The following is a 16,103-nucleotide window of genomic DNA, read 5'->3' as shown; positions in this document are numbered from 1 at the left end:
TCACTGCAGGTAACATTTTCCCACAACACAAACAGCGACTATACACGTGGAGCTCACCAGGTAGAATACCCAAGAATCAAACTGACTACATCTGTGGAAAGAGACGATGGAAAAGCTCAATTTCATCAGTCAGAACAAGGCCAGCGGCGACTGTGCAACAGACCATCAATTGCTCATATGCAAGTTCAAGTTGAGGCTGAAAAAATTAAAACAAGCCCACAAAAGCCAAAGTATGACCTTGAGTATATCCCACCTGAATTTAGAGACCATCTCGAGAATGTCTGGCGCACTGAATGCTAATGAACGAAGACCAGACAAGCTGTGGAATGACATCAAGGACATCATACGTGAAGAAAAGAGATCATTAAAAAGACAGGAAAGAAGGAAAAGACCAAAATGACTGTCAGAAGAGACTCTAAAACTTCTCTTGAAGGTCGAGAACCTAAAGCAAACGGAAGAATGATGAAGTAAAAGAGCTGAACACAGAATTTCAAAGGGCGGCTCGAGAAGACAAAGTATTATAATGACACATGCAAAGAGCTGGAGATAGAAAACCAAAAGGGAAGAACACGTTCGGCATTTCTCAAGCTGAAAAAATTTAAAATTCAAGCCTGAAAGGACTAATGGACAATTCCCACAGCCTCTACCAGACTGAGTCCACCACAACTAGATGTTGCCTGGCCACCACCACCGACTGCTCTGATAGGGATCAAAACACAGGGTCTCGGACACAGCTGGAGAAAAATGTAGGACAGAATTCTAACTCACAAAACAAGACCAGACCTACTGTCCTGACAGAGATTGGAGACACCCCAAGAGTATGGGCCCCAGACAGCCTTTTAGCTCATTAATGAAGTCACCCCTGGGGCTCACCCTTCATCCGAAGATGTGACATGCCCATGAAACAAAACAAGACTAAAGGGGCACACCAGCCCAGGGCAAGGGCTAGAGGGCAGAAAGGGACAGGAAAGCTGGTAACACGGAATCCAAGGTCAAGAGAGTGTTGCCGTGTCGTGGAGTTGTTAATCAATGTCACCAAACAATATGTGTACTCTTTAATGACAAGCTGGTGTATTCTATAAACCTTCACCTAAACTACAAGTAAAAACAAAATCTCAAGTCTCAAGTTGCAATACTGAAGGATTCTACAGGGAAAATATTCAACGATGCAGGAGCATCAAAACAAGACGGAAGGAATACAGTCATTATACCAAAAAGAGCTGGTTAGCGCTCAACCATTTCAGAAGGCAGCACAGGATAAGGAAAGGATGGTGCTGAAGGAGGAGGAGGTCCAGGCTGCAGTGAAGGCATGGACAAAAAATAAGAATCCAGGAACTGATGGAATACCAATTGCGATGTTTCAATAAATAGATGTACCGCTGGAAGTGCTCAGGTCTCTTTCAAAAAATGTGGAAGACAGCTACCTGGCCAACCAACTGAAGAGATACCATATTTGTGCCTCTTCCAGAAAAGGGTGATGCAAGAGAATGTGGAAATCACAACACAAGTAAAATTTACAGAAGATCATTCAAAAGTGGCTGCAGGAGTACATCGATACGGAACTGCCAGAAATTCAAGCTAGATTCAGGAGAGGACATGGAACCAGGGATATCACCGCTAACGTCAGATGGATCCTGGCTGAAAGAGAATACCAAAAAGATGTTTTACTGACAATGCAAAGACATTCGACTGTATGGATCACAACAAAGAATGGGAACTCCAGAAAACCAAATTGTGCTCATGAGGAACCTGTACTTGGAGCAAGAGGCAGTCTTTCGAACAGAACAAAAGGATACTGTGTGGTTTAAAGTCAGGAAAGGTATGCATCAGGGTCGTACCCTTTCACCATACTTATTCAATCTGTATGCTGAGCAATAATCCGAGAAGCTGAACTATATGAAAAAGAACGGGGATCAGATTGCAGGAAGACTCATTAACAACCTGCGTTATGCAGGTACCACCACCTTTCTTGCTCAAAGTAAAGAGGACTTGAAGCAGTTACTGATGAAGATCAAGGACCACAGCCTTCAGTATGGATTACACCTCAACATAAAGGAAACAAAAATCCTCACAACTGGACCAGTAAGCAACATCACGGTAAATGGAGAAAAGACTGAGGTTGTCAAGGATTGCATTTGACTTGGATCCACAATCAACACCTGTGGAAGCAGCAGTCAAGAAACCCAAGGACGCACTGCGTTGGGCACACCTGCTGCCGAAGACCACTTTAAAGGGTGAAAAAGCACAGATGTCACTCTGGGGAGTAAGCTGTGCCTGACCCGAGCCGCGATGTTTTCAACTGCCTCATGTGCATGCGAAAGGTGGGCAATGACTACGGAACACTGAACAGGAACTGATGCCTTTGAATTAGGGTGTTGGCGAAGAATACCGAATACACCAGACTGCCAAGAGAAGGAACAACTCTGTCTTGGAATACAGCCAGAATGTGCCTTAGATGCAAGGATGGCGAGACCGCATCTCAAAACACTTTGGACACATTGTCAGGAGGGATCAGTCCCTGGAGAAGGACATGATGCTTGGTAAAGCAGAGGGTCAACGAAAGAGAGGAAGCCCCTCAACGGGATGGGCTGACACAGTGGCTGCAAGAATGGGCTGAAGCATAATAACAATCATGAGCATGGCACAGGACTGGGCAGTGTTTCATTCTGTTGTACGTATGGTCACTATGAGTTGGAACCGACTCCATGCACCTAACGACAACAGCAACAGCACAACTTTAAACGAAGTGCTGTGAAAACCGAGGTCAAGATGAACACAACTGCACATCAGAGAACAGTACTTTATCGATGCTAACTGTCTTGGTTGGGGTAATGGCATTGTGGTGATGGAATTCATCCTAGTGTTTAGATTTATTCTAGTGTTTCAGGGAAAAAGTCAAGATGGCTGCATCTTGCTTTCAAACAGTTGAGGGGAAAAAAAAGGTGGATACACAGACTTAGAAATGGGTAGGACGACAGGTATCTGGGATTTGCTTCAGCAAAATTGGGGCTGGGGGGGAGCACAAGGGTACGGATGGAACGTCTGTTCATCAGCGTCAAAGCTGATCGACAGGTAGGTAACGAAGTTCACTGTGCTTGTTCCCTTTACTTTTGTATAGTCTAAGTTTTTTTTTTTTTTTTTTTAAAGGAGGCATTGGTTTTCATTTAAATTACTCTTTCCTAAAATCCCAAAGCAGAGTAATTCTTTACTTCTATGGTTGTAACAAAAGCTTCCAGAGAGTAGGAGCTGGGCCTTCTCCAGGCAAACCCTCCACTGTTAACATCACTTTTTCACATGCAGCGAGCTTACCTTGGGTACTTGCATCTTTAGCAGCTTCCAAGGAATCTGAAGGAACCCCATCTGAAGAACTAAAATGATGTTTAAAAATATTATTGTAAACAAAGTTCAAATTGGCATTTTAAAAAATCCATCTTTAACACGTGAAGTTACAGTGCGTGATGGCCCACGTGTGCGTTATCTGAGAGATACTTTCCTCTGTTGTTGAAAATTACACGTGCACGTCACCCTCCATGGTTTTGATTTCCAACCCTGGCCAAAGCTTCAGTTTTTTCCACAACTTTTTTCCTCAAAAATCTATTCCCAGCTCTCAAACCAAAACAACTACCCCAGAGCGGAACAAAACATACTATTGTTTGGTCAGCTGCTAGGAAAAATAGTGCCCACAGTGGCTCTGTAAGCTATCCATTAGGCCAGTCTCTAAAAAAGTATAATCTTCAGACCACAGAACCTACTACACTGCTGCGGTAGTCAAAACAGCCTGCTGCTGCTTCAACGGCAGATGCACTGACCCGTGGAACAGAACTGAGACCTCAGATGTAAATCCATCCACCTCCGGTCACATGATTTTCAACAAAGACCCAAAGTCCACCAAATAGGAAAAGACAGTCTCTTTAACAACGGTGCCACCAAAGCTGGATGTCTAGCTGCAAAAAATGAAACAGGGCCCATACCACACAATATACATAAAAACTAATTCAAAATGGATCAAAGACCTAAACATAAAACCAAAAACTCTAAAGATCATAGAAGAAAAATTAGGGTCAAGGCAAGAGACCTTGACACATGGCATTAACAGGATACAAACCGTAACTAGCAACATACAAACTCCAGAAGATGAGCTGATGACTGGGATCTTCTAAAAATTAAACACTTATGCCCATAAAAGACTTCACCGAAAGAGTGAAAAGAGAATCTACAGCCTCGGAAAAAATTTCGGCTATGACGAATCTGACAAAGGTCTGATCTCTAAAATCTACAGGAAAATCCAACACCTCTACAACAAAAAGGCAATCCAATTAAAAAACGGGGAAAGGAAATGAACGGACACTTCATCAAAGAAGACATTCACGCAGCTAATGGACACACGAGGAAATGTTCAGAATCACTAGCCATTAGAGAAATGCAAATCAAAACCACAATGAGGTACTATCTCACCCCCAACATTAGTGGCACGAATCAAAAAAAAACCCAGAAAATAACAAACAATGGAGAGGCTGTGGGGAGACTGAACTCTTATGCACTGCTGGTGGGAATGCAAAATGACACAACCATTCTGGAAAATGATATGGTGCTTGCTTAAAAAGCTAGAAATAGAAATACCATATGATCCAACAATCCCACTCCTAAGAATATATCCTGGAGAAAGAAGAGCTGTCACACAAATAGACATACGCACACCCATGTTCACAACCTAGGTGCCCGTCAACTATAGTACACACACACAATAGAATACTATGCAACAATAAAGAAGAATCATGAATCTGCAAAGCATCTCACAATTGGCATAACACTGTTCATTAAAAAACGGTTCTACACTCTGCTTTGGTAAGTAGCGTCTGGGGTCTTAAAAGCTTGTGAACAGCCATCTAGGATACTCCACTAGTCTCATCCTATCTTGAGCAACGGAGAATGAAGAAAAGCAAAGACACAATGGAAAGATTAGTCCAAAGGACTAACGGACCACAACTACCACAGCCTTTACCAGATTGAGTCCAGTACAACTAGAAGATGCCTGGTTACCACCACCAACGGCTCTGACAGGGATCACAATAAAGGGTGTCCCAGACAGAACTGGAAAAAAATGAAGAAAATTCTAACTCAAAAAAAAAAAAAAAACCAGACTTACTGATCTGACAGACTGAGAAACCCCAAGAGCATGGCCCCTGCACACCCGTTTAGTTTAGTAACACAGTCACTCCTCAGGTTCACCCTTCAGCCAAAGATTAGACAGGCCCATAAGACAAAATGAGACTAAACGGGCACACGAGCCTAGGGGCAAGGACAAGAAGGCAGGAGGGAACAAGAAAGCTGGTAATGGGGAACCCAAGGTCAAGAACGGAGTGTTGTCATGTGGGATTGACAATATGTATATTGTCTAATGAGAAGCTAGTTTGTTCTGTAAACCTTCATCTGAAGTACAATTAAAAAAAAAAAGTATAAATTTCATAAATATGGGTCTAACGGTTTTCGCAGATGCCTGAATACACCTTGCTCACCAAAAATAAACCATATCAAACAACATACAAACCGAATGTAAGCAAGAGGAACCCGCAGTACTTATCTTCAGAACAATCCAAAGGACAACAAACTTTCAACTGAGCCCAGGAGGCTGCAGTTTGGCTGGTGTGGAGTTAATGACGTGCCCTCCTGCCCTCGGTGTCAAAGCTTGAAGAACAAAAGACCCCTTCCTTTCCACAGAGGTGTGTAAGTATCCACACAGGAGAAACATTGCACGTGGTCTTGTTACACAGACAGACCTCCTCACTTCTGAAGCAACTTCTTTATGAGCACCAATATACAGAAAAACGAGCCACCAGCTAGAGCCTGAAGTCCATTCTGCTCTGACTTGGGGGGTGTTTCACTGAAACATGGCTTGGTTCTTCCTCGCCAATGAGATTTCAAAATTCCCGTAAAGAAAGTCCACTTGGCCTTACCTGTTATCTGCCATCTGAATGTTTTTATTCCCTACAAATGAAAAAGAGTTGTAGTAATTAGCACTTCTAAGATTCACAAACAAAGCTTTGTTAAAGCAGACTTGAATAGAGGTTGTGGGGACAAGGCTGACCAGAAGGGCACGAGGGAACATTCTAGGGGAGATGCTCTACACTGGACTGGAGCTACTGGTCATTTGGTGTCAAAACTCACCAAACTTCTCAATCACAAAACTTTAGAGTAAAAGAGAACAAAATTTGAATTTCAATAGCTCCAATGAGAATTTATGATCTACAATTGTGTTGTATTTATCTGCGATTCCCTTTTTCTTTTTTATTAATTACAGTTTTGTTTCAACAAACAGATTTTTAATTATTTAAAAAAATTTCTGGTCTTTTTCAAAAAGCTAGAAGATTAAGAAAGCAGATGAAAACCAGAAGGAGAAAAATAACGCAACAAAGATCATGATGGCTAGCCACGCCTACAGCACCTCCAGGCCAGTTACCCAACACAGGCCCACGTGGCTGTCTTTCTAAACCCTTCAATGACCCCCCAGCACCTTCTGCCAGGGTCCAGGCTCATCACACAGAAATACAAGCCCTGTGCTCTCTAGCCTGCCTGCCTCCGCACCAACTCCCAGCTCCCGTACCTTTCCAGTGCTTGCTACACATGCATTCAGCTGCAATCATACAACACCCACGTTTACGTTCTGCTTTCACATGTTACGTGTGTCAAGTGCAAGACAGGCATGAACACAGAGTATCTTTTATGGCAATATTCTGATAATTAATACACTTACCATTTACCAGCTGTTAAACAGTGAAGGTGTTTTCTCTGCTCTATACCTTTGATAACGTCTCTATGGATATACCTTAGTTTGTCCCCTGCCCTGTGATTTTAGATTAAAATGGCAACAGTAGGATTTCTGGGTCAAAGCATATGGATGGATCCTGACACAAACTGCCAAACTAGCTTCTCACCGACATCAACTATAACTCGGCTGTATTAAGTGAGCTGTCCATACATTCAGTAGCACCTTCCCTAGATGCACACACACACACTACAGGAAGTGCTGACAGGGGCCCGCTCTCTTGGGAGCGACGGACAGCTCTCACTACCCAGACTGCAGTACCTAAGGAAGCCACACTCTGCTCCCAATACTTCCTTCGCTCCCAAGGGCTTCCATGCCAGGCACTTCCACTAGGAAAGGACTGTCCCAGTTGATAGGAAAGGAAGCCAAGACACAGAGAGGTGAACTACCTAATCCAAGGTCACATGGCTGGTGAGCAGAATTCAAACCCACACCTTTCTGACCTTTCCATACTACCTGCTACCAACCACTCCGATTCTTGCTGCCTCTACCGGCAAAGCTGGAAGACATGACAAGCGCCAGCTTGGTCAGGGTCTGAACCCTGGTGTTGAGCAGTGGTCCCCAGAAATTCACCGTGACTAGAAGCCGAGTGAGCCCTGTTCACATCGTATTCCCAGCCTCAGGGGCAGGTACCATAATATATGCAGGATGAGTGAACACCCTGTTTGGGATCTAGGCCCACGAGGGCCACCTTTCCGTAGAATGACACACACTCCAACTCAAAGTGCATCCATGCAACGACTCAGTTTCACCCACAGGAAGGCATGCGCTCCTTAATACTATTTTTGGTGACACGATGGCAAGACGGTTAAGTTAAACTTGATGTATTCTTTTTTTTTTTTAAGTGTCAAATCCAGGACAGAAAGAGAAAAACAAGATAGCAAGTTTAAACAAAGAGAAATAAATACAACCTGGACTCCAATGCCTAGAACCTAGCAGACACACAATGAAAACCTGGTTTGACCTGGGGCTGAATTCCACCCCCTCATTTCCTAGCTGTGTAACCAGGAGGGCACTGCTCCGCCTCATCCTCCGTAAAGGAGAGAACAAGGCCTACCTTACGGTCTGCCGAGAAGATGAAATCCTGGTGCCAAGCACAGAGTGGCACCCGGCTTCCCCTTCCCCTCTTACGGTCTGCGTACTCACCCCCGTTCTACCTACTGCCCGATGGGGCCAACCAAGCAAGTCTGCGGGAACACTGTCCTCTTTCTGTAGGGAGAACACTGCAGAGTGGTGACTTTATAAACAAGCTGTCACCTCTCCTTATCACACGGTGCCCTTTGTTTACTCTGGTTAGCAAGTCTTAATATCGTTCAAATAAAAAGTTTTGACCTGGGAGGGAACCTGAACTTTTCAAAAGAATGCAGCAGTTCAAGTTTTTCCCCAGGGTCAAAATCTTTAAACCTATAATTTTAAACTTGGCTTGGCGGCACATCACCACAAATGAACGGTCTGTGTTCATGTGAAACACTTCAGCAAAGCTATTTATGCATTAATTTTACTCCTAACCCCTCCCCAATTGTTCTTATGCGGAAACAAAATTTAAAATTTTGTATCAAATTATCCAATATAACTTTAAATTCCTGATTTTTAACTGAAAACACTTAAGTGTATAGCTAGAGTAACCGTATAATTTCAAATTAGGTCACTTTTGAGAAACAAAGAAGGCATAAGCTGGGAAGTATGGCCAACCTACGCATAACAACACCCTTACACGTTATCACGTCGTCCTAATACGGCCATGGGTCCTAGACACCTATATGTGAGGTATCTGAGTGATGAAAATTAACGTAAACAATATTTGAACAAGCCTGAGAGTTTCACTACTGTGTAAACTCCTGTCACACAAAGGTAACAGTTAAGTGAACTCTGCAGCGTAACAACATCAACGCCATTCACACAGAGGCCTGAGGACGACAATCTGGCCCTCTTACCTGGGAGGCCTGCTCAGCCGTGGGGTGCAGGGCCTAACCCCCAGAATCCTGAATTGTATTTCCTCTTAGAAGGTCACAAGGGGCAGAGGATCGATCTATTTATTCTAAGGCAAATGAGAATACCCCGTGGGACACGTGAACGCCCCACTCACACATATGGGGTCTGGGGAGAGCCCTGGTCTCCTTCCTACTATGTGATGAGCAGGCTCCTCATCCAGAAGTTTAAATATACCAGCAGGTGAGTGAAAATATATCCTGAAGTAAACAACCAAGAGTGAAAATATATCCTGAAGTAAACAACCAAATAACTTACGTACTCTTTCAAATCAATAGAGAATTTCCTTGTTAACCAACACAGCCTTCATTTGTACTTACAATGTCTTAGCAATTAAAAAAAAAAAGGAGGGGGCATCCAGATCCTCAACTCATACAGTTAGCCTTGAATTTAGACTATAATTGGTTTTGAGCATACTAAAAATGTCAGTTCCTCAGATACAAGGAACCAACAGGTTCAGCTGATATTTAGGTACTTCCCTTTTCTTTTCAGGATCTATAAAAAAATTTTTTAATTAAAAAGAAAATATATATATGTTGACAAATGAACTAAGCCTAGCAAATTGATAATTGTAGTTTATGCTTGAAACTTCTCATTATGATGTTTTTTAAAATGCCCTGTCTTCCGATTGAACAACAGGCAGCTGACAGGGACTCTGTGTGTCTGATGCAGCAGGTCTGGGCCCGGCACAGGTTTGGCGTGACACATGTGGTAATACGTGTTACCTATGACAGCATGGAACACACACACACACCTCTGCCCACCCATGCGGTACCTGAAGAGGCACAGGCAGAGCCATTTCCTGAGTCACATCTGCTGAGCTAGTCTACTGCAATCACTAACAGCAGGCCACACATGCCATCTTTCTTCAGAGGCTTGCTGGAGACCAGAGCCTTCAGCTCTCAGGAAGAGAGCAAAAGAACGACTTCCTTTTTTAACCAAAACACTATGCCTTTGACTCCAGGCAGTGAACCTTCATAGCTGCAGCCAGGTTTCTCCCCGACCTCCACTCTCTTTTCTCTGCAGTGCATTACTGGGAGAGTGAATGAAGCAAACATTTGAAGGCGTTCTTACCCCAATGTTTAAAGGGCCTGTCATCTGGTCTGGTCAGTACGGTTTTCTTTCCCTCTCCACCCTATTTAAAACTGCAGCTGCCCAAGGTCCCGTTCCTTCTCACCACTTTTTTCCCACCATCTAACTTGCCAGAATCTCCCCGACAGAAACGTCTGCTCCAGGAGGGCAAGCCTGTCTGCTTTGTTCAGTGCCGCAGCAGCCCAGGACCTAGAGCCGTGCCAGCACGTGGAAGGCCCAGGAACACTTGCTGACTCAGTGAAAAAAAGACACAAAACACTCCCAGTAACAGTGGAGTGAACAACCAACATCTTCTCAAGGGTAGTACTCGTTCCCACGCGTGTACAACTGAAACACCTTTAGTCCCAACAGCTCACAGCACAGACCTGTGAGAGCAGATCTAAGGCTACAGAGTGAGTGGTCCAGATCAGCAAGGAAAAGTTCGCGCACAAAGCCATCTTCTGTCATGTTCATACTGCAAAAATCCATCGTCTCTCCTGCTACTAAAGGCTCAGGAAATTTCAAACTCAATGGCAAACAAAGTAAAACAACCCTGCTTACAACTTAATTGAGCAGACGAAAAATCAACGACTCTCAAAACAATTAAATCTACATTATGACGAACCATTTTTTAAAAATTTCAGAATGGTCAAAAGCCTTCACTATCCATAAAAGTTTTCCACATACCCTGTGCTCAACAGGAAGGAGATGCTACAAAGTCATCCCAGACACTTCAACTGTAGTTTAGGCAGGCAGAGGGCACAACCACCATTTACTGTTAAACCGTGTACGAGGTGTCGGCGCAGGAGGCAGACCAGGTGAGAGCCAGTTCCTGCAATGATTCTGCATCAGCCACTTTCTGCTCCTGAAGTCACCACAGCTGTGCAAGAGTCAAACCAATTATCAGCCTCTTATTTTTTTTTTTATTCAAAGTAAGAGCTTTAAATAAATAAAATAAAAGGGGAAGCACTCCTTTGACAGCAACACTAGGCCACCTGCTCCAAGCAGTCCGCCTGCCTGCCTGAAGCCCCACACTTCACGCGGCCTCCAGTCCTTGGGGAACTTAAATCATCCTCTCGTTCACAAAGTGTCTGTCTTAGAAAACAAAAAAACCTAGGTTCCCTGGCAAAATCTAAGTGCACCATAAACATACCCAACAGTTTTTAAACTGATAAAGGAAGTGCATACACCCAAAGGAAGATAAGAAAGAAAAGCAACTTTAAAAATAAATAATTCTGAACTCTATTTACACATTGGTATTTGTATTTCAACCCCAATAGTCAGTCAGAGAAATGCAGATACAGGAGACCAATATGCTCTCTACAATAAACGGTTGTAAAAACCCTGACAGGTTAATGAAAATACTTAAGCCAAAGTTTCAAGTACAAACTCCAGGCTGCAATGTGGTGCTAAACACATTCTATCTTGAAAATATCTCCACAGAAGCATGAACTAACTCACACAGATAAAAATCTCTAAGCTCAAAACACTAGAGAATCTGATAATCTAAATGGCCAGTTCGCAAAATCAAAATGCCCTCCACGTTTTCAGAGGACCACTTACTAGTATTAAAAATCCTTTTCAGGATTCAGCGTAATGAGCGTATCAAACCTGAGAATGGTCAAATCAGCTCTGACAAGGAATTCAATTTCCCAATCGTTACTCTGTATGAGTTATGAAAAACAGTGCAGGGCTCAAGGCTTGTAAGACAAAATGTAGAGCAGATGTGTTCAGATGCCATCTCGTGATACGCTCGTGGAGATAACCTGCTGACACTCCGCATCAGTAACACCGATCAACTAGGAAAAAACAGGCTGCAAACACCCTATGGCACAGGAACTACTGAACTCGGCAGGGCAACGCTCAAACAATTCATAAAATCGTACCATGAGAAGAGGCCTTAAGATTCTGGTGAAAATGCCCCCAGGCAAACTTGAGAAGGCTGCACTCCCTATACCTGTTTCATCTGTAAAACGAGTCCCTTTTTGTCACTATAATTCTATACAAGTTTAACTTTTGCAGTAGCGTTTTTACTGACCAAAAAGGTATTACTTTTAAGATTCTCTCAAATCTCAGAAAAATAGGGTAATTTACCTCCAAAAAATGAAAGTCTTTTTCTAGTCCCCAAACAAGGAAGCAGCTAATAAACTGAGGAAACTCATTTTCTAGGGCTTCTTTCTCTTCCCAACTCCACTTCAACAAGTGAGCTAGATAACTGATTTTTAAACCATCTCCCCGGTCTTTATTTTTAGTCACTCACTTAATCTTTGGAATATTTCCCTACTTTATCACCACTGTCCTTCCCTCCTTTGAAGTTCATTTTACATTTGCCTATCAGTTATTCCTCTAACAACTGCTAATCCCAATCTGAAATCTCCAGATTCTACCACGGGAAGCATTTCGTACTCTGTGGATCTTTCTGGAAAACAAGAACCAGCGCAAATCCTCATAATCCAGGCTTCAGTTAGGTTTAGCTCACCAATGGGGACCTAATTCTCCATTAAAACGCCTTTCCTTCCCTTTAGGAAAGCGGTACATCTGGGCAAAGTTAAAAATCGAAACTCAACAAACCCAGTGGAGGTATCCAGGTGAGATCAAACACAGCTTCTGGAGAAAAATTGCCTGGGTATTAATCCAAGGTCTCTCAACTTGGACAAGTCACTAAACCTAACCTCACTGGTTAATTGAACAGGAAAAAAAATAGAAGCCATCTTACAGGCCACTAGGAAATGAACTAACATGCAAAAGAGTGGAGAGCAGCCCCTGGCATATGATAAACACTAGTCATGAGAAGTTATCACTACGTCAAGGGCAGTAACTTTAAAATACCTCCTAAACAGCAGAGCTAAGAACTTACCCTGTGTACCCGTTCAGCTTTAATACAGAAGTTTCCACAAGCCTGTTTCTACACAGTACACTAAGTACAGGCAGATGAAAAGAGACTCCTAGGGCTGTGAAGCTGGGAAAGTGACTCGGCGTGGGTAGGTGACCCAAAGCCTGGCCAGATACGTCCTAAGCTACGTTGGATCACAGAGTCCTTTGAGATCGGGGAGAGAACGATGGACCTTCTTGCCAGACACATGAACATTCACCCACACATGTCAAGTGGCACAATTCGGGGGGTCTGAAGGTTTTGAATGCGGGAATGAAAATTTCTGACACTAAGCACCTCCGCCTCCCTTATCTCGATCAGACTTGCGATGCTACTGCCGAGTTAAGGAGAAGGATGGAAGGTGGAAGGAAGACCTCGTCCCAACCAGGCAATCCTTGGCTGCCGTGAACAGGAAGCACTCAATAAAAAAAGGAAGAGATTATTTAAAAAAAAAAAAAAGTTACTTAATCGGTAAAAACATACACCTGTGTAGTACTAACCCCCTTTGGGCAACGTCAGAGTCATTCCCAGACCCTCTGTGCACGGCAAGTGGAACCTTCCCATCCAGGGCGTCTAAGCCTTGCTCGACTCCTCCTCTTTTCCTCGGGAGGAAACATCTTCTCTCCTAAAGGATGGGTTCAACCCCTAAAGCAGACCTGACGCCTGCGATGCCGGGGTAACTGAAGCGCCACCGACCGTCCTCGGGGCACCCGCCTAAGGCGCCTGAGCCCGCGGCCTTCCCAGCAGAGCACGTGTTGCCCAGCACCCCGTTTCTGCCGCCCAGCACCCCGTTTCTGCCGCCCAGCTCCCCGCGGCAGCTGACCAACACCACCGAGATCTGCGCCTGTCGTCGAGCGGCCCCAGCCCACCAGGCGCTCGGAAACGAAGCTCCGCCGTTAGCCCGCCTCCAGCCACCCGGGCCCGGGCCGCACCAGCCCGCGGGGAAGCCCACGCTCGGGAAGCGAAGTCCCGAACGCGGCCTCTCGACCGCCGGGGAGCCTCGAGCCGCTGCCCGGCCCCGCCCGGCCTCGGGGCCGGCACGTGAGGCGGCCGCGCTGGCGGGAGATTTGACCGCACCAGCTCCGGGCGGGAAGCGGCCCCGAGGCCCTCACCTTCCCCAAGGGCACCGTCGGCGGAGCGGGAGCCGCGCGGCCACCGCGGACCCGGCCGGAGCCAGACGACCAGGCCGCTGACCTTCAGGGCCGGCGGCGGCGGGGGAGGGGAGGCCCGGCCCGCGGTCCCGGCGGCGCTCGGCCGCGGCCGCCTCCAGGCAGGAGGCCGCGGGCCCCGCCCCTGGCCCCGAGCCGCGCGGCCCCCACAGACGGCGCCCGCGGCCGGCCCGCCGCGCCCTTCTCCCGCCCGCCGCCCTGCCGGCTCCCGCCCCCGGCAGCACCGTTACCCGGCCAGGCCCGCACCCCGCGGCTCCACACCTCACGCCTTCTGCGGCAGTGGCGGCGGCTGCGGCGGCTCCTCTCGCTCCGGCTGCAGCGCCGCCGTGGCCGCCAATAACGCAGCGCCCCATTGGCCGAACCGCCACCCGGGCACCTCCCTCCAGAAGCAAGACGGGCTGCGATTGGGCCAGAGCTGCGCATGTCAACCGCACCTCGGCGAGGCCGAAGGAGACCAATCAGAGGCGGCAGAGCGGGCGCCGCGCTTGGACTGCGCGAGCCGTATGCAAATGAGACGCGTGACCGCGCCCCGGCCGCGCGCGGCGCTCCTCTCGCCGGTTTAAAGTGTCGGCGCCGCGGAGCACGTGGGCGGCTGGGGCGCCCCCGGGCCTCCACCTCCTCGGGCGGCTCCACCGGGCGTCCTGCTCCGCCCGTGCGCAGCCCGCGCTCCGACGCCTCTCCCGCCCCTTTCACGGGACTGGCACCGCCCCTCCCAGAAAACGGGATGGCGTCCACCCGTCACACGTGGTCCGCGCCCCGTGGGCCCGCGCCCTACCGCGCCGCCCTCCGCCGCCGCCATCCCTCGGATCTGCCGCCCACCCTGTCCCTCCCCACGTGTTTCCACCCGGCCTCCTAGCTCGTGATTCCGCCCCCTCCCCCGCGCCCCTGCTCGTGCAGCCCCTTCCTGTAGTCGCCTGGCTCATCCCGCCGTCAGAGCTCCGCAGGGGGCGTCCCCTTCCCCCGGGACCCTGTCTCATCACTCCATTCTTGGGGTCCAGTTACCGTTCAGGGCCCAGGCGACAGGTCACCTCCTGCGGGACCCCAGGCCGGGTGGAGGCCCATTCTGCACCTGCAACAGTGGGGACTGCCTACTTCGTGTTGGGGGTGGGGGGCGGTCTGCACCCCAACCCCTCTTGTGCTTTGGGCTCCTGGGCACAGCCTACCCCCCCCCGGGCACAGCCTGCCCCCCCAGGGCACAGCCTGCCCCCCCCCAGGGCACAGCCTGCCCCCCCCAGGGCACAGCCTGCCCCCCCCCAGGGCACAGCCTGCCCCCCCCAGGGCACAGCCTGCCCCCCCCCAGGGCACAGCCTGCCCCCCCCCCAGGGCACAGCCTGCCCCCCCCCCCAGGGCACAGCCTGCCCCCCCCCCCAGGGCACAGCCTACCAGAGCAAAGCGAGGTGGGCTCTCTGAGGGGCCCCTGGCGCTCCAGGAAGCTGTGGGGTATAGGTAGGGGTGACCCTCCTCACCTTGCCCTATCCAGTTCTCTCCAGCCTGTGGCTGGGTTGGGACTGGGGTCACGAACCCCACACTCTCAGAATCACAGTTTGTGGAGAAACACTGAGCTAAAACCAACGTGGGCAGGATGACGATGTGGTTGGAAAATGTAAGTCCCAGCTGCCAACTATTTGCTTGCGACTGGCTTATCTCCTCATCTCTGGGCTCTCCAGTGTGGCTGTGGGTCTTTAACTATTCTTGCCCATCTTTCCAGAAATTTTTCCTTGGGTGGGGTTGCTTTGGAAAAAAAAAAAAATGAATTTTTTTCCTCCTTTTTTTTCACCAAATCTTTCCTAACCTGTGCTGTTTACAACAGGGAAAAAGAAGAGACCCTGTAAAGGCTCTGAGTTGGGAGGTTGTTAAGGACATGATGTAGGTTAAAAACCTCAGAGTGACCAGCTCCTGCCTTTGGTGTGACCACACATGTGAGCTTGGCTCAGCTGTTCTGAGTGTTGGGGGTGGAGGGGGAGTGTCCCAATTCCTATCTGCCTTATTTGGATTTTCTGACTTGTCTGAAATAACCCTACTTTACTTTTTTGGGGAAAAAAAAGCATAAACAGCTGAGGAAACTACAAAAGAAAAGAACCTAAGCCTTTTCAAGTTTCCTTCTATTGAATAAAATTTCAAATCCATTTAAAGCCTTCAGGTCTGTCTGAGCCTGAATTTTGGGGGGAGGCGGTGGTGG

General features: G+C 47.4%; 1 protein-coding gene across 3 annotated transcripts in view; it reads right to left on the bottom strand.

The window, feature by feature from the left end:
- The window catches only part of NAP1L4 (nucleosome assembly protein 1 like 4), a 46,891-nt gene extending 32,625 nt beyond the window's left edge, over window positions 1-14,266 (bottom strand). For all 3 annotated transcript variants that reach the window (XM_049892824.1, XM_049892822.1, XM_049892823.1), the window contains exons 1-3: window positions 14,155-14,266; window positions 5,955-5,985; window positions 3,310-3,368 (exon numbers count right to left, since the gene is read on the bottom strand). In XM_049892824.1, coding sequence (XP_049748781.1) covers window positions 3,310-3,368; window positions 5,955-5,968 — 73 coding nt within the window. In that variant the 5' untranslated portion in view covers window positions 5,969-5,985; window positions 14,155-14,266. The remainder of the gene's footprint in view (window positions 1-3,309; window positions 3,369-5,954; window positions 5,986-14,154) is intronic.
- Between the last annotated feature and the right edge of the window lie 1,837 nt (window positions 14,267-16,103).

This window comes from Elephas maximus, chromosome 7, assembly GCF_024166365.1.
Source record: "Elephas maximus indicus isolate mEleMax1 chromosome 7, mEleMax1 primary haplotype, whole genome shotgun sequence".
In the NCBI taxonomy this organism is placed as follows: domain Eukaryota; kingdom Metazoa; phylum Chordata; class Mammalia; order Proboscidea; family Elephantidae; genus Elephas; species Elephas maximus.
Note: the sequence above shows the minus strand (reverse complement) of the source record. Positions and strands in the feature narration are given on the sequence as shown.